The sequence below is a fragment of the Trachurus japonicus genome, chromosome 17 (assembly GCF_045865225.1).
Source record: "Trachurus japonicus isolate A0001 chromosome 17, Traja_1.0".
NCBI classification, from domain to species: domain Eukaryota; kingdom Metazoa; phylum Chordata; class Actinopteri; order Carangiformes; family Carangidae; genus Trachurus; species Trachurus japonicus.
Genome location: NC_140923.1, coordinates 36,256,621 through 36,278,880, shown reverse-complemented (window position 1 = coordinate 36,278,880; position 22,260 = coordinate 36,256,621). Strand labels below are relative to the sequence as shown.

Here is a 22,260-nt window from a genome sequence, read left to right as displayed (position 1 = left end):
TCACAATGCAAAGTACTCAAGGAAAATTATTCAGAATGAGGTTTTGGGTTGTTTGGCTGAAATGGTTTGATGTGAAACTACAGAGGAAGTGAAAAACAGTGGGGTCTTAAGCATCATCAACAGTTTTCTTTGGTACTCAGTTATTATTATAATAGTGCCATCCGGGAGAGTTTTCTTCATTTTGACTCAGCTGTAGGGCTAGACACAGCAGGGCTTCATGATAATAGTCCACATATTGGAAAGCTAGGCAATGGAATACAAAAGCAACCTTGAGGGCCAAGCACGTGACTGTGCTGCCACCATGAGGGGTAAACATTTGGGTCCAGGCTGGAAGCGAAGGGCAGGCAAAGTATGCCTTTTACATCCATTTCAGTGCCCACTGTCAAAGCTGTCACAGAAGCAACAAGTCAATCAATCAATCAATCAATTTGTTTATTTTGGGCATGTCACACATGGCCGAAAGGGAAAGCGGGAGAAGCAAAAGCTTATCTAGTCCCGCCCCCATAATCTCTTCTTCCTCTTAGAAATTCAAAGTGTTCACATCTGGCTCATACTATGTGCACACCAAATGGCTGAGTGTGCAAAGGGAGAAGTACTTACCTGCGCTTAAACGAGTTCTGCAAGACAGTCCATGGAAACAATGGTGAAAGATCCAGTGAGGCTCAAAGTCTTCGGGGACAGATCTTCAATTTAATGTGCATCTTGTTTCATTTAGTAAAATCTTAAACTTTTGTACAGGTGCTAAACTTTTGTGCGTTGAGACTGTTTCAGGTCAAATCTGACCCGTTTATGTAGAAAATGATTTTAGATTCACCAGTGTGGGGCAAATCAAGAGCAATGGTGGTTTTGGGGAACTGAAACTGAAATTGTAAATGACATGTCTGTTCCCACCGCATTTGCCCAGGTTCCCAGAGAGACACCTGTTGGCCTTTGAAAGGTCTTGGAGGGATCTTGAAACAGTGAAAGTGAACAGTGAAGTTGTTTGGATTTGTGCAGATTGCCACGTCATTGAGTGATTGACCTCTTTTTGGCATTAAAAAAAAAAAAATCCTCTGTAGTCGGCACTTATCAAGGGTGCCCACTCAGCTGTTCATAGTAAGAAGTCAAACCCCTCCAATTCACATGGAGTGAATGAACTGTCTGCAACAAAGATCAAGTTTGTTTTTTAATCAAAATTGTGACCCATGTGTCATTTTTGTCCTCCGCCTTTGACATCTGAGAACTGCTTTCAAGAGCCTAGTTAAAGTGTCTTCTTTGTGAATACATGCTTCTGTAACCCCAAGTAATTCTGAGCATAAATATTTGAGAAACATCCTTCTCTTTTCAGAAAATGTGTTATTATGCATGCATAAATATTCCCGTATGCAATGTCTTTGTGAAAACAGAGTTAGAGGAGCAAATGTTTTTTTCTCTCTCCGCAGCATTTAATTACAAAAACAGATTCTTAAAAGATATCTGGGTCAAAGCATTTACACAAAAGTGTGGTAAATATTACAATGTTGCAATAACAGACTGTTCTTCACATTTACATAAACCAAACAACTGTATAAAAATCTACTAAATGTGGATTTTAAACATAATCTGAGGAAATAAAATTAAATGTACCTGTCTTATCAAAATTGAGACAGGCAGTGAGACAGTGTGGCTGCAGCCCATGTACGACAGCAATCATAATCTACTGGTAGATGATCAGTTAGACATTGACAGGCCCTCGGGAGGTGGTGGCCTCATCGGCATGGGGGGCATGGGCATCTGAGGGGCACCTGGGGCACCGGGTGGGAGAGGAGGGACAGGCATCCCTCCTGGTGGGGGAGGCGGCATACTATCATTTAGTGAGCGAGGTCCAACTCCACTCATGAGAGGAGGGGGACGCTTCACACCTGCAGGAGGCGCTGGACCGCTGGACTGTGTAACAGCTTTCTCCATCTTGAAGTGAAACTGGAGAAAGAACTGGGAGGAAAAGAGAATACCATATGAAAGACGGTGTTTCTAAAAAATAAATGTTTAGGTTAGTTTGTGGTGGTAAATGATTATCCACTTATCAGTACCTGTTTAGTTTCTCTGTTCCAGTGGGTCCAGAAGCGGTTTTCTGCTTTATCAATTTCTCTACTGGGGACCTATTAGAGCAAAAGAAGTGCATATCAAAGCAAGAAGAAAAAAATATTATCAAAATGTAGAGCAACAGAGGTGTAGCCTCCACTTACCTTGAAGGCAATAGTCTCATATGGCTCAGCAGCAAGCAGCAGGTACTGCCAGCGACGATCAGGGGGCTCAATGCGCTGTTCGTAAGCAGACATGAAACGATGCCTTGGTCCAATTCCTTCAGCGACCTCTGGGTAGTCGATCTGACAAACAGAAAAAAAAAGAAAACTGTTTGTTCACAGATCTGTCTTTTGAGAGTCAAATCTCAGTGGTAAGAATTACTGCTACAGAAAGAAGTATTACAGTCTGTGAAGGATGTGAGGTGGAGCCTAGAAATCTGTGACACAAATTCAGTCTACTCGTGCTTTATTCGCAGACATGCCATGTGAGTATATACATACAGTATATAGGATGTTAAAGTGTTGTATAACATAAAATAAGCTTATTTTTACAATGAGAATCCCACCAAACATACAGTACATACCTGGAAAAGTAAAGACTGCTGTCCGGTCTCAGGGTCTCTCTGTTTGGTCACTATATCAAGGAGAGAGCGAGAGAGACAACGGACATGTATTTAAATACAATATAATTGCAGTGTATCTAAATTGTGACTGCACTGGTACATAACAAGCATACCTTTGTATCCTGGTCGACCAATTTTGACAAACTTCTTGACCTCAACTTTAACTTTGGCTGGAGCTGGCTGAGCAGGAGCTTCTTTGGCCTCTTTGGCTGCTCTCCGTGCTCTGAAAAAAACAAAACAAAAAAAAGCACCATTTATAAACACACTAGACACATCAAGTTTTTAGGTTTCTCGGTCACAGGTGAGCAATGTGCCACAGTTAACAATATAAACATAAAAAGGCATATTTAGATTTTGCATAGCAATAACTGTAACTTGTGCATGCATCTGAAAACACAAACTAAACTAAACAATAAGAAGCAACAGCATCTACTTTTCCTTATGTGACACAATAGGGTAAACATAAAATGTAAAACTTACAAATTGGTCTGATGTTTCTTTCCTTGTGTGTGAGCCAAGTAGCTGCCCTGTAGAGGAGATTATTTTGTATTTTTAGGATACTTGAGTTGCAAAAAAAAAAAGACACAAACTTCAGGAGACCTCATAATATTTCATCCTATGCTTCCTCACCTCATTGTTATGAAGTGTCAGACAAAGCTTGCACTCGTATGATCCTAAATGATTTTTCATAAAATATGGATCTTTGTTGATGTCGATGGTCTCCAGGGCCAGCTGCCGTAACCGCTCCCGCCTGTCACGGTTACTCTCAGAGGCAGACGCCACTCCACCGCTCCCCGTCTTCCCTCCAGCTCGATGCTGGAAATCCATCTTTGCAAGGCGATGGACTCAAACACGGACCTGAGACTCCAGTCAAAACTGGACCAGAACTCCCAGTGGATCCTTCCTGATTAACTGGGAACACATAAAACACACATTACTGTCAAGTATGTCAAAGTTGGTTACTGACTCAACATTTGCTGTAAACTTAATATAATCCACCCAATTGCCTATTTACCATGTCACGAGTTGACTTTAATAGTTGTTTATTTAAAAGTTGTTTATACCGTTTGCCCAGCTGGTACAGGAAATAATAGAGCATGTTCTTTACGCTAGTGTGGACTCGGTCTAACCAAAGATACCGCCTTTGGTCTAACTACTGGGGAGTAAAGGGAAGGGGTGTCTAATCGCATATTTTGTCAATTAAATTAGACAATAAGCATATTGCTTTCGTATCATGCTACAACACAAAAGCGCTTTAATGAATGAAGCTCCAGTTAACTGCGGTATCTTGGCTAGCTAATGCTAAGCTAACAGTATTACCGGCTAGGAATGAGTAGCGTTTAACTCCTCCGAACGGTTAAAAAAAAAAAAGTAAATCGTAGCTGGCTCGAAACACGTTATAATAAACCGGTTAGCTACACGACGAAATAATAAGTAATTACTGGGAAGCTTGATAAACAGTTTTCTTTGTCCAAAACACTTACCAACAAAACGTTAGGATCACGCCAGCGTCGACTGCCACTGCGCATGTCCGAGTGACTTCTCCTTCTTCTCGGTTTGTCGCCGGTTGGCGGCTTCAGGTGGTTTACCGCCCCCACCTGGACTGGGGCGAGAGCCGAGTTTGTCTCTGACAAAATTAAGATGTTTTACGGTTTCCAAGGATCAAAATTCCGGAAATACGGAAGCGTGGCTCGTATCGGTTTAATAATAATCAAGAAAAAAAATTAAAGAAAAGAAAGAGGACTTTTGGGTAGTCTTAATTATAAAGGCACACTTCCTCTCGTTTGGCCCTCACCGGCTTCCGTATCTACACCAGTGAGGAGTGTCACTGAGAAGTGTGTGTATCATGAAGGACAGCTCCTATGCCACAGCTTGACCACACACAGAAATGACCAAACTTTGTCCGTCACATTGTAAAGACATGCGATAGCGAAGTAACGGCCTGAACTCAACGGTTTGTACGGTTAAATAGCTGCTCCGCACGGTCGTTAGCGTCAAACAGCTACGTTGTAATGTGCTCGGCCGGGGTAACACTGGGTGGACTGTAGCCACCGTGTTTGTGTAGCTGTGAGTTGAGTCTTCAGCCGGTGTATCTGCGTCAGTGACCGTGATGCGTTTTAACGAGAAGGAGCTGGTCTCCCTGAGCCGCCAGCCCTCGGAGATGGCAGCTGAACTGGGGATGAGAGGACCCAAGAAAGGAGACGGTAACTCTCTACATACACACTAAATATTCTGCTCTTATCACTTCCCCCTTTTCCTGTGATGTGGGCAGCTTTATGTAATGTGACTGTGGGCACCAGATCAGTTTGATATTTGTGTCATCCATCCATCCATCCTCAGACTGAATCCTAAAAAAAAGCACCATCTTATGTCCCTTTTTCCAACAGTTATTAAGAGGAGGCTGGTGAAACTCGTCGTCAACTTCCTCTTTTATTTCCGCACCGATGAGGAGGAGGTGAGTCAATATTTGAACACCTCACCTATTGTTTTGAAAACGATAACAATGCATCAGTGTAACGCCATCATCCATCTGTCTCAGCCTATCGGAGCGCTGCTGCTGGAGCAGTGCCGGGTGGAGAAGGAGGACAGCCTCAGCTTCACCATTGGTGAGTTTCAGTTTCCTCAGACCTACATCCTCATTTCACATCAGTCAACACACTTTCACACACTATGATGACGCAACTTGCATGGTTGTGCTGATACAGTACTGTTAATAATATGTCACTAGCAGCCACAGAGAAATGCACCAAGTGTCAGTATTTTCTGTATGCTTTATTATGGATTTCCTTCTAACTCTTGTTTTATCTGTATGTAGCATTCCTGGATGAAGCAGAGAGGAAGTATTTGTTTGAGTGTGACACTGAAGAACAGTGTGGGGAGTGGATAGACTCCATTATCAAGGCCAGGTAATACTTATCATTCTTTTTCTCCATCTATAAAGATCAATATGCATTTGGTCCTATATGAGCTATTAGTAAAGTGGTGATCAGTCATTGTAGGCAAAAAATACAAAATTATAAATAAGATCATCAAAATAATAATTTGGTTTACTGGTCATTAGTAATTATTGTTTTATACAGAGCTCAGCTGAAATGACTGATTGATCCATCCATGTCATCCATACTATGCACTGTATGTTTATGACCATTCAGTCTTACAGATGAGAAAAAACATCTCTGTTTTGTTCCAACATAATTACACCACTGTTGGTATGTTTGAACGTTAAAGCAAAACTGTGTTGACTAGGAAGTGTGTATAGCTATTTATGAGCAGCATTCATTGATTATTTTGGCCATGTTTGTGGCTTCGAGTCTGCAGCAAGATGCTATTTGAGCTCTGTGGGTACACTCACATGGGTGAAACTGTTACAAATGAATGATGCAGCTGTTTCCAGAGATGCAGTGTTAACAATGTGACTTGTGTAGAGCTTTACTACTTAGTTGGCCTTGTCCTGTGTTAAAGCTTATGGGGAAAACAATACTGCTCCCAAACAGAGGGTAACACAAGGGGATCTCAGAGCTCCAGCCCTTTATTTGTGTTCACTGTGAACTGGGCAGGCATGGTTCAACTCCTTGGTTTATTTTCTACTGGCAGCATTAGACTAATACATCTTTGATCTATATTATATTTACTTGACTGGACTTTTTTTTCCTGATCTGATGTCACGTTTATTTGTCCTCTCATCTCTTGCAGTTATGAGTTCATGAGGAAAAACTTGATATTCTATCGAACTGAAATCCACAGGCTCACTGGCAAGGTGAGGTACCTTACAGCAGTGTGTTGATGCACTACACGCCTCACGGACGGTGCTTCTATCCAACGCTATCATACCATAGGAATGCTTAGTGGAAAATACTCTGGCTAACCGTGTGAAATATATTGGTATCAATTTCAGCAAAAGGTAGAATGGCAGGCAACTCAATGGTTTAAATATAACATTATAACAGATTTACACTTGAATTTTCAACTGTTGGACTTTAGAAAAACTCATAAGAAATGAATCTTCTCTGAAATTTGGTAAGTCAGGATGATCCACATCCCTCAGTGTAAACATTACTTCTTTGATAGATGGCTGTGGTAAAAAGAAAAGAAAAAAGTCCTTAATCAGAGGACTGTTGCTATTCTATAAACTCTATTGTGATGGAGGCATAGATCTCAAAGATCTAATCTTAAAAATCAAACCAATCTTGGGTGCATGACTACATGCAAAATCTCTCTGAGCTTGTGTGCAATTTCAACGGACGGATCTGTTTTATCTAAATTCTGATACTGCTTCAATAACAGATATCTTTTTCTCTGCAGGACCCCTTGGAGCAGTATGGTATATCAGATGAAACTCGCTTCCAGGTCAGCAATGGGCTACAACTTATGCCTAGGGATACCTCCTCGCTGTAGACCAGCGTCCTGCCATTCCAACATTCACTCCTAACTGGTTTGCAAGCCATGGCGTTACCATTCACACTCTAGTCGTCTAGATTTTCACTGCTTTGAATGTATTAAGTCTGTTTGATAGACTTGTGCGGTTGTTATACGCATGGCATATGAGGCTATGCAAGGTGATAACTCATTTTCATTGATAGATGTCACAGGCAATGCAGGGGTTTTGAAAAATCAACACTGTCTTATTTTTAATTTGGGAAATTTTACATGCATTTCATTTTCAGATGCCTCAATTCATCAGTTTTCTTTGTAAAATACCTTTTATTCTGTGTTTTCTACTGGACAAGCTCTACATTTACACTTGGGTCAGTCATTTTAAGCATCTGATTGTACTCGTGCTTCAAAGCTGGTTGTGACTTTCTTTCAGGGCTATTAGCATGATTTTAACAAGAATCAATCCAGGAAATATGAACGTTTATTAAAATTAATGTTAATCAAGTAAGTGTACACTGTTGAAGAAATACAGGATCATAAGACCATTAGAAAACATTTGACAGTATTAACTGTCCTTTTTTTTTAACATGAGCCCTTTGATCTGCTCAGTTGAGCCACATTTCTCCATTTTTGCTTATGGGAAAGAATATTTTTAGAGATCGATGTATTTATCAGCCAGCTAATGTAGAATATTCAGTTTTTAAAACTATACTATTGCACATATTACTTTACTAGGTGTTGAGGGGTTTTTTTATTAGTCGTATTTCAATTATTACTTGAACCTAATGTACCTTTTCTGTGGCACTTTGAATCTGATTCCTTTAGCTAAGCTGTTGGACCATGTTGGGAATGAGACTCTTGACATGACTTCTTCTTTGTCAGTGTAGTGTAATAGTGAGTTAAAATGTTGTGCTCTTATCACATTTCACGAAATGGCATCGCTGTATCCTGCTACTCGCAAGCAGGATAATTCATTGATTGTGTGTCCAGTTTTAAAACCTTTTGCACATTGAATATGTTTAGTCTGTTTTTACTTTATGTCAGATTGCATTTTTTTCACTGGTATCTCTCTCCTTTTTTTTTTTTTACTAATAAAAAAATTGGAACAATATAAATCCCTGCCATGTGTCCTCTATTAACCGAAATCAAGATCAAAATGTCTCTAACACCCACGGCCAGTTCACTTCACTGTGCAACTGCTGTGAGTGATGGTTTCAAAATGTCTATGGCACGTGTATCTTTACACTGAGTGCAGAATGAATCGGTGAGTAATACAAAGAGGTCAATGTTCAGCTGTTGCATGTAGATGCTTCCTGGTGTTGCAGGATTGTAGTTGCCACTTCATACGAATTAACATGTTAACAGTCTATGGTTAACAACACACATATGCACCTTCATTTCACTATCTTCATGGGGACTCATCATATGCATTCAACATTAGGTCCACCCCTTCTTTTTACAGTCTATGGTCCACCCACACACTCAACAGCTGACCCCACAGGAAGCCTGTTGTGGTTGGATCCAGATAAACACACTCATTTCTTTGTGATGACACGTATGCATTCTCTCATCTCTTACCCTAAACTTTAACCATCACAACCGAAAAGTCTTATATCCTCTCACTACTCACATACCCTACATTTACTGTAAGTCCAACCCAAACCCTACTGTGGTTTAACTACAGCTCCATCAAAGTGTTGCAGAAAGTGAGGACCAACAAAATTACCATTTAGCGAATAGTTCCTTTTTCGTAAAACCAAGCGTGTGTGTGTGTGTGTGTACTGAGCGTTTTCTGACACGTTTCCTTAGCAACGCAAAATGTGTGATTCAAAAACAGTGACGTCACGTCCTTCCCGTGGTGCTTAGCGAACCCAAATTGAACGATCGGCAAAAGAAAAACATTTGTATCGTATATGTTCTGCTTTTTAAAGAGTAAAAGGCACAAAACAAAAACATTTCAACTGGAGCCAACCCAGCAAGGAACACTGCTTCAACGGTGCCCGGCAGGAACAGGTTATCGGGCCACAGTGAGTGTTAATGTGTGTGTTGATGATGAACAAACAATGTTGCTAATGCATTAGCCGTGGAGCTAGCTCCTTTTACGTTAGGTCAGCTGAGCTAGCGTTAGCATTAGCACAGTTCCGTAAGATTGGATAGTTTGTGTTTTTTAATGCTGTGGTTTATAATAGAGACCATGTTGTGTCGTATCTTCTGAAAGCTGTTAAGTATTGGGAGAGAATTTCCTAGGATGATTGGTGGAAGTGTTTCCCGTGACCATAAAGTTTGTCGTTTCGATATCATCCAGTTTAATGTTGTGGTGATCGAGTGAAAGCTGTTTATTTTTCTTTACTGAAAATCATTCGCAGTTTTCGATTATTGTGGTTCTCGTTTCCCCGTGAAGGATTTAGACGGTTTGTCACTTAGCCCTCAGCGAATCACTGGGTCATTACACTGTATGTCACGTCAAAAACACACCGGACTGTATCGCTAAAACAAAGAGTGTATTAACCAATCAGCTGGTCTACAGAGAAAAACAACTAACAACAGAAGCCTTCACAATCCACTTTAGCAACTGATCAAGCAAATAATCAATTTTTCTTTCTTTCTTTTTTTTTTTTTAACTAAATCCAGTCTCTGAGATGTGAACATCTGCTGTTCAGCTGATTTACAACCTGTTTGAAGACATGACTTGTGAGCTGATGCTGTGTAACAGATGGAGCAGCTTAAAAACAGGAAAGAGTAGTATATAAATTGATTGATCAATAATAATGGTTACCCGCAGTGCTACATAGCAGCCTTGTATGTCAGTCTGCTCTTTGATCATTTATGAACTAACTAGGCTTTTTTTTTTTTAAATCAGTTTTGTTAATGGCAGAAATATCTCATTACTGGTGGACTGGTTCCAGACATATGAGTGTTAAAGCAAATAGTTATACCAGAGGTCAGCAGGTTGTGATGTTGTGTCTCTTTTGTCCACTGAGATGTCAAAAAAAAATCTCCCGTCATATTGTGATTGTTTTGTGTCACCCTGTTTTTCAGGCATCATGGATCAGGACTATGAGTGCAGGCTGCTCCGGCAGATTAACATACAAAATGAAAACGCAAGCCCCATAGTAAGTAAAGGATGCCACTTCTACATTTCGTTTATCCCTGTCCTCATACATTAATACGTTGTACCCAGGCCTGTACCTTCTACCAATACTTTTTTCCAGACAGGACCATACGCATGCAAAGTCATTTGGTCTTGACTAGTATGATTAAGTGATCGACTGTAACATGATTATAGCCCCTCCCAGAGGGTATTGTCAGGTAGCAAAGGATTTAAGTTGGGCAGAGAGGGTGTTACTCTATATGTTAGCACAATAAATGGCCAGGCTTTGATTTGACAGTGCTTCTAGTGCTGAGTGAAAACAAGCCCTTACTGGCCAAATGACTGGGTTTTGTGAATGTTGCCTCCTGTTGGTAACACCTTGAACAAATGCACCATCTGCCGCCTAAATTATCTTCCTTTTATCGTCAAGTTTTCAAATCACTGCCCAAGGCCTGTTTGTGTTTGGTCGCCAGTCAATAAATGCTTTGTCCTCTCCTTCCCTGTGTAGAAAGCTGTAGGAGCGGTGCGAGCCCTGACACCCACCAGCTCCCCCCTGTCCTCCCCTAGCAAGCATGGCGATCGCTTCATTCCCTCCCGGGCCGGAGCCAACTGGAGTGTCAACTTCCACCGCATCAATGTGAGTCTGCTGGAATACTTCACTTACTAGCTCGCTGTGGTGTGCAAGGAAACATTATGTATTCTGATTTTCCTCCAGTGTATCTGTAGCTGCTTTTACAGTTTTATTTCACAGATTTGTTTGATAGTGATCTTTTATTTGTTTCATATTCTGACACAGGAAATTGAAAAGTCGCACAATCAAAATAGGAAAACCAAAGATGGCACGACAGACAGCAACAAAGGTAATGCATCCACCTTTATATCATGAGTCTGGAGATCAGGCATAAAAAAGTGTGTCATGACAAAGTACGTTGTGATGATTTTATTAGTACATCACTGTCATGAAATATTCTGCTCTGCTACTGAGAGACAGGAGGAGCAACATTGCTTTCCTGCAGACATTTGAACGTTGTCAGTTAATATGTGTTAGAAATTGACGTGAGGGTACACAGTATGCATTTCTTGTCTTACTTAACTCTTAATAGTTGTCTGAGTTAATTCAGAGTAGAATTTTAGGAAACTATTTTAGAGCTGTATTTTTCTCTTCAACGACATAGACACTGTGATGATGGTGAGATTGTTGTGATTTCAGAATAACCTGCATTGTGAGTAGGGATGTGACGATAATAGATTTTTTTTGGTACGGTTATTGCCAGAGAAATAATCACGGTATTACGATTATGATCTGATTATGATATTATAATCACGATTATTATGCATTAATTAATTTCACAACACTATTAATGTGTTAAACCAAATATAGTTAAACTATACATTACTAATTATAAAATATTTTAAATATCTATTAAAATATGACCAATTATTAACCCGCCAGGGGAAGTGTTTGAAATATTCAAGTCATTAATTGTCATCAATACCAAATGTTTAAGTTAATTTTAATCTTTTTTTGTAATTACAAATGACACTCAATGACACAGCATTTAAATTCCTACCAATTCAATGCTACGTTAGATAAATGGACCAGTATCTGTACATTCACCTTTACTTTGGCGCACATCTGCCGACACGGTTCATACATAATCTTTTTTTGGAAAGTGACGGTATTTAGGAATCTTTGCGATCAATTAATTGTGGCGTTTAATACCACAATTAATTGTGAAAACAAGTAATTGTGACATCCCTAATTGTGAGCGCTAGTTAGTTTAGAAACGATTGTGATAGGGGTGTATCATAGATCGCCCCCGCAATTCTCAGTCCTGAGCACACACATCCATCTCTGCCATCGCTGGACATTTAGTTGGAACTTTTTCCCCTTTCCAGCTCACTTCTACAGACATCCCTGTCCGCTGCAGTCCGACTTGATAATTTGACCTTCTCTTGTTTACTAAGCCCGAGTAGGCTCGTGGAAACCGGAGATAAGGACTAAACCAAGCTTAGTGCAAAATTCTCCCTGATCTTTAGAGATGTGAGAGATGGGCTAAGACATCGCAGAGGGAGCACAGTGTTTGAACTTAATCATCTCGACAGCCTGGTTTGATTTCCCCTCTGTCTCTTCCTCTGCCTTCAGCGGATGGTCTGGCTTACTCTGCCCTGCTAAAGAACGAGCTGCTAGGTGCGGGAATTGAGAAAGTCCAGGACCCCCAGTCAGAGGACCGGCGCCTACAGCCATCCACTCCTGCCAAGAGGAGCCTTTTTAGTGTAAAAACAGTCAACCAACCCACGACACCTAATATACTAGCATTTTGGGTGTTTTTACTGTATAAATAATCACCTATTTGTGTTTTGTAGTACTCTGTGAGCGCTAAGAGGGCCCTGCCTGAAGAGGATGGAAACACAGTATCTCCATATTCTCTATCACCTGTTAGCAGCAACAGGTAAAACATCTCCCCTGTCATGGTAGCTTTTTGATTAACGACAAAAAAAAGCAAGGTGAACCTCACTATATCCTGTTGTGCATTGCAGCCAGAAACTGCTACGGTCGCCAAGGAAACCTACGCGCAAAATATCCAAAATTCCTTTCAAAGTTCTGGATGCTCCGGAGCTACAGGACGACTTCTACCTCAACCTCGTGGACTGGTCCTCTCTGAATGTGCTCAGTGTTGGACTGGGTACCTGCGTCTACCTGTGGAGTGCCTGCACCAGCCAGGTGTGTGTGTGTGTGATATGTATGCATAAAACACATTGTCAAAGAAAAAGATAAAGAGTATAAACTTCTCTCCCAAACTATGTTTTTCATCACTGGTTGTGTGTCATACACATTGACCAGAAAAGTCTTAATGTCTGTGTTACTCTCCATCTCCGTAGGTGACACGTCTATGTGACCTTTCTGTAGAAGGAGATTCAGTAACTTCAGTTGGCTGGTCAGAGAGGGTGAGTTTCTCTGTTGTCATCTCTACAAACTATTATCAGGTTTCACTCCCCAAATAAACACAATTGAAGATTAGTCAAGATGCAAATCATGCAATGTGAGTTTTGGTGTCCGTTGAAGTTGTAACAGAGTACACTCTCCTTTACCCTTTTTCTATATATACCAGGGATGCAAACAGCGCGCTGAAGAGCGCAACTCGATTTTTTCATGACCATTTAGGTGACTTGTGTGAATCGTTCAGATCCGAAGTTTTTGTTTTTGAGGGGAGGCGGGGGGGGGCTGTGCGCCGCGGACATGCACGGTTCCCTACGTTGCTGTGTCAGGCAGGTGTTTCCCACGGAGCTCTGCCCCGTTTCAGAGGTGAAGGAAGCCCTAAGTGGAAAGACGTCGCCTCCGCGATGTAGAATGTGTTCAATTCAAAAAGTGAAACTAACACATTATATATATGTCCATTACACACTGAATGAAACATCCCATGTCTTTATTTATTCAGTTTATTTTAATAGTAATAATTCTGACTAACATTCAGTGAAGACCTAAAATTCAGTATCTCCAAAATTGAAATATTGCAAAGGAATTTTTTTTTTAAAGCATTTTTAATATAGAAATGTTGGCCATCTGAAAACTATGTCCATCTATATGCACTCAATACTTGGTTGGGGTTGAACTACTGGAAATGGACTTTTCCGTGATATTGTAATGTAATTATTTGTTAATGGTGAACCCCCCCCCAGACAATTCCTCTCTTTTTTTGGTCCTGACCCGTTTGCATCCCTGATATACACTCCAGGCCAAAAGTTCATTGGTATACTTTGCAATAAAATAAACATGATTATTATAAAGAGTCACTTATCAGAATACATTTTAACATAATCATCAGGTATTTGGGTTTTTTCTTGCAACAGCATGGCATATACAAGGCATTCATTCCACAAGTTTTTTAATATAGGTGCCAGAAATTGCATTCCAAGCTTTCTTAAGTTCATCAGTGAGAGACTGCTGATTCGTGGGATGCACTTTCCTGACTGATTGATCCAATTCGTCCCACACAAGCTCAATTGGAGATTTAAGGAGACTGAGGAGGCCAAACCATCTTTTGAAGAACACCTTCCTCTTCTTTTTCTGACTTTTTTTCTATCATATCATCATAACTTCCAGTTTCTTCTAGTCTCTTTAGGTTGTGAATGTCTTTGTTGGACACCATTAGGCATTTTGCAATTTTCTTTTTCAGTGTATCCTTCTTCCCTCAGTGTACAAATCTGTACTCTTGTTTCTTTACTCTGTTACGCTGTTCTAGCCATTTCTGTGGTAGTTTGTCAGACATATGAAGATAGTTGAGATTTATTGGGATGCATGTATGCAAACTCTCAAAAGCTGAAGAGCTAAAGTGAATAATGCAAACTGTGATTTGTTTTTGTTTTTTACTTTTGAACTGAAGTTGTGACTCTTGCAAATCTTCTCAACCCTCTTTTCTTTTGTTAACATTTATTCAGCAACGGTCTGGTCACATCAATGTATACCTAAAGGTAAATTTAGGACAACGGTGCATATCAATGAAAGCAAAGTCTAATCACAGTAAATACATCCCAAAATCCACAGAACTCATACTGGTTTTTAAGAAAGGCATTGTGAACAGAAACTTGAAGTTGCTTCGAAACTTTTGGCCTGTTGTGTAAGTGTTTTTTTTTTTTTGGGGGGGGGGGGGGGGGGGGGGGGTGATCACTGACTCATTTAACACGGCAGAGTAATAATAAAGTGTACCGTCTATCTTTAGGGGAACCTGGTGGCAGTGGGGACTCACAAAGGCTACGTACAGATCTGGGATGCAGCAGCAGGGAAGAAGCTGTCAGTACTAGAAGGACACACGGCCAGAGTGGGTGAGTCGAGGGAAGACAGAGGTGGAGACAGTGGCGGGGGTTGAAATATCACTACCTTCATTCATTTTGGTTTCACAGTTGTTTTGCAACATTTCTCATTCATGGTTGGTGAATCACCCTCGCTCATGTCTGTGTTTCATTCTCTGCTGCCAGGTGCGTTGGCGTGGAATGCCGACCAGCTGTCGTCTGGAAGCCGCGACCGGGTGATCCTGCAGCGGGACATCAGAGCTCCACCTCTCCAGTCCGAGCGCCGTCTCCAAGGACACAGACAGGAAGTTTGCGGGCTCAAATGGAGCACGGACCACCAGCTGCTGGCCTCTGGTGGAAATGATAACAAGGTATGCCGACGGAGAATCTCACGTGCACTTCTGTCAGCGACACATCTGAACCAGGACAGCTTTTTCACGACTTTTCTTCTTTTCTCCTCGCCTTGTTGTCGCGACTCGCTGTCTGCAGCTGCTCGTGTGGAACCACTCGAGTGTCCTCCCGGTGCAGCAGTACACTGAGCACTTGGCAGCAGTGAAGGCCATCGCCTGGTCTCCGCACCAGCACGGTCTGCTGGCCTCCGGAGGCGGCACCGCCGACCGCTGCATCCGCTTCTGGAACACTCTGACGGGGCAGCCGCTGCAGTGCACCGACACCGGCTCCCAGGTCTGCAACCTGGCCTGGTCCAAGCACACTAACGAACTGGTGAGTCTTTGATTTGGACTGTGCTGGTGTGAAGTGGTAGCCTCGTAAACCAGCCTCTCGCGGAAACGCATTTCATTTCATTTCTCGGGAGAGTCTGGCCTCATTCCCCCTGTAAGCGTTTGGGGTGGGCGTGAGCTGGGCGGGAGTAGTAGCGTTGACAGACAACCCCATTCAGCCAATCAGCAAGTTGGTGTAGTGACGGGGCTTTGCACTAGCCTCGTAAACCAGCCTCTCGCGGAAATGCATTTCATTTCATTTCTCGGGAGAGTCTGGCCTCATCCCCCCTCTAAGCGTTTGGGGTGGGCGGGAGCTGGGTGGGAGTAGTAGCAAAGACGGTTTAGTATCTTTGGTAGTAGCGTTGACAGACAACACCATTCAGCCAATCAGCAAGTTGGTGTAGTGACGGGGCTTTGCACCAGTCGGTCCCTGATTGGCCAACATGCTGTGTCAATCACAGCGGCGACGCTGATTGGCTCGGCCTTCTGAGGGTTTCAGGCCAAACGCTTACAGCGGGGATGAGGCCAGACTCTCCCTCAGAAATGAAATGAATTGCATTTCTGGGAGCGGCTGGTTTACGAGGCTAGTGAAGTGGGTGCAGAGTTTGATTTAAATCTTTCACTACTCGACATCTTGTGTGTTGCATTTTTTATATCCTGTTTTCATAACAAAGATGCCAATCGTTTACACCGTTAGTCAATGTTGGTTCACTTTCGACTTGAAAACTGTTACTTTGCATTAACCATGCTTCCAGTTCTTCAGCTAAGCTGTGCATGATTTCTCCTGCAGGTCAGCACACATGGTTATTCCCAGAACCAGATCCTGGTGTGGAAGTATCCCTCTCTAACTCAAGTGGCCAAACTTACAGGACATTCCTACAGAGTACTCTACCTGGTCAGTACACTGTGTGTTTTTATACTAATCTTGTCTGAGCCACAGCAACAACAACAGCTACAACATTTCTGGAAAAAACATAATCCACTGGGAAATAATTAACCATAAATACACACACACATTCAGAATCCATCAGACCACTTTCATTTTTCTGCATTTATTAAGACACTGCATTTTTATGCTTCATCAATCTACCTCATCTTTACATGTCAGACCTAAAACCAAGGCAAATGAGGAATATAACTTTAAGAGTTGTTTTTGATGCTTCAGTTTTATCTGTGTACATTTTCATAAAATGTAGGAGAAAAATATTTCAGTAAAAAAAAAACCTAGCATGATTGCAAACTGTGAAGCCACTGTATATTCAGTGTCTAATAATGAGCTGTGTGTAGGCCATGTCACCTGATGGAGAGGCCATTGTGACGGGGGCTGGAGATGAAACTCTTCGGTTTTGGAACGTCTTTAGCAAAATGAGATCCACTAAGGTATTTTACACTCTCTGTACAGTCTTTTTTTTAAATGTAATTATTTCCACTATAGTTTTGCTTTTGCTTGATCTGTCTTACTCTTCTCTGTCTCCCCCCTTCCTTTAGGAGTCAGTGTCAGTGCTGAATCTTTTCACGAGGATCCGGTAGTGACCACGCCCCCCCCCCACCCCCCTGTACTACGAGGGAATAAAGCTGGGAGGGGAATTTATCTTTGCATGTATCAAGCTGTAAATGGGGCCCCGTCTTTGAGTATTCACCTCAGTAGTCTGCAGAGGGCACCCCTCGATCGCCCTTAGTTTATTTAGCCAAGTTGTAGCCGGAGGTGGAGAGAAGAGAAGCAGGAGAGGTGCACAGCCTGAGTGTGGCGGACAGGGGACACGCATACAGTACGAACAGTATTCCACCTCCTCGTGAATAATGATGGAGCCACTGCCTCCTCCCGCAGACCAGAGATCTCTGATGAGGTGCAGAATTCGGGGCGTCATTTCCCCCCCACATGATTATGTTTTGTTTACAGACTGATGTTGTGCATACCTGCCAAATATTGAGTTTTGTCCTTTTTGATTGTCTATTTATTTTATTTGGGTTTTTATTTTTTATTTTTTACATATTAGTGTGTTTTGTTTTGAAGGCTGGTAGTTTTCATTATCCGTGTGTAACTGCAGTTGCTGGTCTGATCTGTGGAGTATGCATAGCTTTGGTCAGGTTTGCAGAAAAATCCAAGCTTGCCATTTTTGTATTTTATGGAGAGATTATGATGTTTCATGTACACTGATAAAAGATTACATAATCCTCTGACTGTCTGACAGTTGTTCATGATTAACAAGGATTGGGCCTGATCTTCTGTTTTTATTTTTTAATAATTGACAAGTTCATTTTATTCTAACGATATTAAGCAGTATTTGCAAATATCGTTCTAACATTTCTCAAGAAAAGTCAACATATTTTAGAAGAGAATAACTAATTTGTAACACTGTGCATTAGATCAGTTACTTACAGAAATAATACACATGTAAATGGGAGATTTCTAATGCGACTAGTGTGGAAGCTTTTCACTCATCTTGTTTCCTTACTCTCTTAAATGGAAAATCAGTCGAGCAAAAATTAAAACAAAACCACTTTGCGGTCTGTAACACAGTAAAAACATTTGGGAACAAACCAGACAGTGAACTGCTCTTCTGTGCTGCATACGCTAAGATATTCAAGCTCCGGGCTCTTGTCTCTTGCTACTTCAGACCATTTCTGTGTTGAGCAGTTGTGCTATTGTGTTTGTTTTTTTAATCTAAAAAAAAAAGCACATCATATCATTTGCTACATTCTCTCCTAATTTTACCTCCTTCTCCCCCTTTTGAATGCTTGAATCAACTAGCGTGCCACATTCAAATGAATGCTATTTATTTGTGTTGTGAAAGGTTTCTGTGGCGTGTTTGTTTACTAATGTTACCGGAGGGAAGCTGATGAGCAGTTTCACTGTTAAACTCTGTGGAAATTTCTTTTAATGCCACTTCAGAATCAAAGCAATGCTGCCAACTTGAATTACAGAAAGAATGTTAAAAAGAAAAATATTTCTGTACTGAGAGATAATCAACAATTAAATGACCATATCTTCTACCATGTTGGTGCTGCTGTTTTATCATCCAGATACTGAAGAGAAGATGTCTTTTCCTCTGCTGCTTATCTTTTTGGACATAACACAAGAATTTATACACCAACCATGACAACAGCACAAATTACTAAAAGGATGACATCTAATATGAAGAGTCAAAGGCTAACATCATAGACATCATGTTCTACCTGTGACCAGTGCAATGGTGTGGCTCTTTTTTTTTTTTTTTTTGACTCTACAGCAATGGTGGTGAATGATAGAGGTGGAGCCGCATACGTTTAAGGTTTTCCAGTAGTTATTGCACATTATTTTGCCCTTGTTAATTTAGTGTCAATACTTTCTATTTACTTTTTTTTAATGAGCTTGTCATGAGCCCCCCATAATTGTTTCTTCTTCTTCTTCATTACCACTTCACTTGAAGCAGTGCTTCTTGGAGTCATGACTTCTCATTCAGTAGTTTCCTTCCTTCCATCCATCCATCCATCCATCCATCCATTGTCTACACCCCTTATCCATGCAGGGTTGAAGGGGGCTGGAGCTGATCCAAGCTGACATAGGGCCAGGGCAGGGGTACACACTGGACAGACTGCCAGTCTATCACAAGGCTGACACATACATACAAACAACACTAGTTTTTAACACTAGTAATAAGTCTTTGTATTTCTATGTTGCCTCATTTGGTGTTATTTATTTTTATAGTCAGTCATATTTATAGTCAGTCTCCAAGACGTATCCATTTAGGTTGAGGCTGAGCCAGCTGTAGCATATAAATCACAGTTAATATATTATACAGAATAATTTTTGCTTCTCCTTTGTCACCTGTCTGAACGATTGTCATCTTCTTGTAATACAATGTGAACACCAGAGGGCGCTTCCAGTCTAGTGATTCAGTGCTACACTGCTGCCACCACACCCATACAATCAACCTTAACCATGTTACCTTAAAGGTGAGAATCAGATCTAAAAGTCGCTAGAGGAATATCCCATCACTAATGTTGACTGCGTATGTAACAGGCCACGAGGAAGGTCAAACATCCCAGCAGGCAGCTAACATCCCCACAAGGTATCTGGTTCCGCTTCACCTTCAGTTTAGGTCCACATTTTTTAGAGGGAGAGTGTTTAACAGCAGCAGAACACCCTGTGGCTTCACCTTGTTCCCTGGAAGTCTGAAATTTTTTTATCATATTATCAGTCCAGCCCACGCAAGCATAGTTTTGACCCAGAGCATGAAAAATAACAAATGTTCGCCGCCTCCAAAAGCTCCCACACCTCTGCTTGTGCCCTGTGGCCTATCCAAACTCACTCTTACACATTTAAACAACAAATGGGTTTTATCAGTGTAAACAACAGCTGGAGGCTCTAAATACATGAAGCAAAGAGGGGATCTTGAATGATTCTGTTTCTGTGTTTGTGATAAATTCACAGACAGAATGCAGAAATCATCCAGAGTTTAGACTCGACTGAACAAGGGAAGGACGAAATTATGACAAATACTGCCATTAATTTTGTGACTTCAGAGACTAAAGGCCCTTGTCGTGAGGTGTTCTCTCTTTTTTTTTCCTGGGTGAAGATGATGAGGTACTGCAAGCCTATGTGACTCAGCTTCTATCAACACCAAGCCTTTCTCCCCTTCAAACTCCATTATAATGTCATCTAAATGACATGCATGGTCCATTATAGTGATCAGATAAATCATTTGAATGGAAGACATTCATCTGTGGCTCTCGGTGGGCACATGTTAACATTAAGCCCTGAAAGCAGAGGGGAGAACAGAGGGGGATCACTAATATGCATAATCCTACCTCCTGATGTTTCTATCAAGAGGCACAGAGTGCGATGTTCGTTATACAACTAAAGCCTCACAACACAGCGAGCATGATCTTCCCCCAGGTTCCTCGCTAAGCCCTGACTCTTGAGTTGCATTGATAACCAGCCTGCAGGGATATCAAAGGTACAAGGCCTTTGTGGTAACTAATAGTCGCAGCCACCCAGGCTCCTTTTTGGTCATTTTGTCAGAGGGAACAGAGCTCGGAGAGAGCTGGTCACTCATGTGCCTTGTTCACAAATACACTACAGTCACTCACCCCAGCAGCACCTTTGCATTCATAAAATGGGGGATGGGAAGGGTGTTTTTCCACAGCCTGTAAACTATAACGAGAAGCCAACTAGCAGGTTTCAGGCACGATGCAGTGATTTGATTTAAATAGCTCAATGGACAATAATCATAACACAAAAAGGGGGGTCGCAAAATGATAATAAAAAGACTCAGTCGTGTCTGATTGTCTTGACACCCTGGAAGATTGTGGTAAAATGTCACACAAGACCCTGAACGCAGTATGACATCTTTGTCGTGGTGCCATTTATTGTCTTTCAGGGGAAGGAAGTTCAACTCTGCTGCAATAATGCCACTAATCAATATAAAATAAACTGGTTCCAGTTTGAATTGCTTCCTTTTCTGTGCATATTGCTATAATATAGACTGACATTAAATGATGAGTCTGAGTCTTTATGATTTTGTACAAATGTTGGTTTTCCAATAATTCTGTCTTCCTGGTGATGGAGCTCATGTTCATGTAGGAGAGTGTAAATGTATGGTTCTTTAGAGACCTCTTTCATAAAGCACTGTTGTGTGATAAATGGTCCTGAGGCAAAAAGAAATCTTTCACTTCTTACAAATATCAAAAGTCACAGATTTCATTTAATTCATGGTCAAGGGAGAAAAACTACACCTCTGTTCTGCTGCTGCTCAGCTCATGCAAATGTCCTTCATCACTTTTGGCTACTGTGTAGGTCACTTACATTACAGTAATCGAATAAAAAGTGATATTGAATCAGAACTCTTTTGACTGAAAGATGTTCATTGAAATCACTGTTATTGGACTTTTGTGTTGATGTTTATTGTTTATGAATGGATCTGCCTAGAGAGAGAGAAAAAAGCTGTAACAACATTAGACTAATTCTGTGTGTGGATATATTTGCACAGGATATTTATTTTCTCCAAAGCTATTTATTTTTGCACTTCCATATTTTACTCCCATTGTTTCCATTGCAGATTAATTAGATGTCTAATCTTGATCTCACAGTTCACATTTAATTCAATTACATCTGAGCTCCTCACCACACAGCAGCCAGGAGCTCAGGTGAAGTCTTCTCCACTCTTGGGACTCATGATTTCAATTTAGGATTTGTGTGTCTATGCGTGTGTGCGTGCGTGTGTGTGTGTGTGTGTGTGTGTGTGTGTGTGAGGTGTTTCCTCGATCAGATTAAAATTGCATACAAATTTCCCTGCTTTATTCCAACACTAATCAAACCAGAGCGAAACCCTTTCTTTAAATAGAAACCCAAGTACTTCCCAGCCTATATCCTCAGCCTCCATATGTTTTATTCATATGCATCCTTAACCTTCATATAATGTAATTTAGCCGCCGGTTTGGGCCGCACCCTTAACAAGGTCTGAAAAAACCCCGCGTCCATTGGTCTCCTCTGGCGGTCGTCACTACACAGCTACCCGCCTCCTCCTTGTCTTCCTCCGAGCAGCAGACGTATATAAACACACGGCTCCGTCTTCCTCCAGCCTACCCAGTAACATCACCATGTAACCATTACGTGGAGCTTAGATATGGGAGGGCGC

General features: G+C 41.4%; 3 protein-coding genes across 5 annotated transcripts; 2 read left to right on the top strand and 1 right to left on the bottom strand.

The window, feature by feature from the left end:
- Window positions 1–1,402: 1,402 nt before the first annotated feature.
- Window positions 1,403–4,248, bottom strand: sf3a2 (splicing factor 3a, subunit 2). The gene is made up of 8 exons (XM_085805835.1): window positions 4,150–4,248; window positions 3,296–3,577; window positions 3,146–3,192; window positions 2,779–2,888; window positions 2,627–2,676; window positions 2,205–2,345; window positions 2,049–2,117; window positions 1,403–1,950 (listed from the first exon to the last, which is right to left on the bottom strand). Exons 2-8 carry the CDS (start codon window positions 3,491–3,493, stop codon window positions 1,690–1,692), a joined length of 876 nt encoding a protein of 291 aa, XP_085661961.1. The 5' UTR covers window positions 3,494–3,577; window positions 4,150–4,248; the 3' UTR covers window positions 1,403–1,689.
- Window positions 4,249–4,500: 252 nt separating this feature from the next.
- plekhj1 (pleckstrin homology domain containing J1) lies at window positions 4,501–8,121 on the top strand. The gene is made up of 6 exons (XM_085805842.1): window positions 4,501–4,869; window positions 5,053–5,120; window positions 5,205–5,271; window positions 5,481–5,571; window positions 6,359–6,422; window positions 6,968–8,121. The coding sequence occupies exons 1-6, from the start codon at window positions 4,776–4,778 to the stop codon at window positions 7,058–7,060; spliced, it is 477 nt and encodes a 158-aa protein (XP_085661968.1). The 5' UTR covers window positions 4,501–4,775; the 3' UTR covers window positions 7,061–8,121.
- Window positions 8,122–8,896: 775 nt separating this feature from the next.
- On the top strand, window positions 8,897–18,634 carry LOC146971289 (fizzy-related protein homolog). Of its 3 annotated transcripts, none has more exons than XM_085805826.1 (14): window positions 8,897–9,035; window positions 10,079–10,152; window positions 10,639–10,767; window positions 10,927–10,990; window positions 12,277–12,407; window positions 12,498–12,583; window positions 12,672–12,855; window positions 13,014–13,079; window positions 14,852–14,954; window positions 15,108–15,292; window positions 15,411–15,644; window positions 16,431–16,535; window positions 16,928–17,020; window positions 17,129–18,634. In XM_085805826.1, the coding sequence occupies exons 2-14, from the start codon at window positions 10,084–10,086 to the stop codon at window positions 17,168–17,170; spliced, it is 1,491 nt and encodes a 496-aa protein (XP_085661952.1). In that variant the 5' UTR covers window positions 8,897–9,035; window positions 10,079–10,083; the 3' UTR covers window positions 17,171–18,634. The 3 variants fall into 3 exon arrangements, with proteins under 3 accessions (XP_085661952.1, XP_085661951.1, XP_085661953.1); XM_085805825.1 differs by having other exon boundaries at window positions 8,897–9,066; XM_085805827.1 differs by having other exon boundaries at window positions 8,897–9,078.
- Window positions 18,635–22,260: the final 3,626 nt, after the last annotated feature.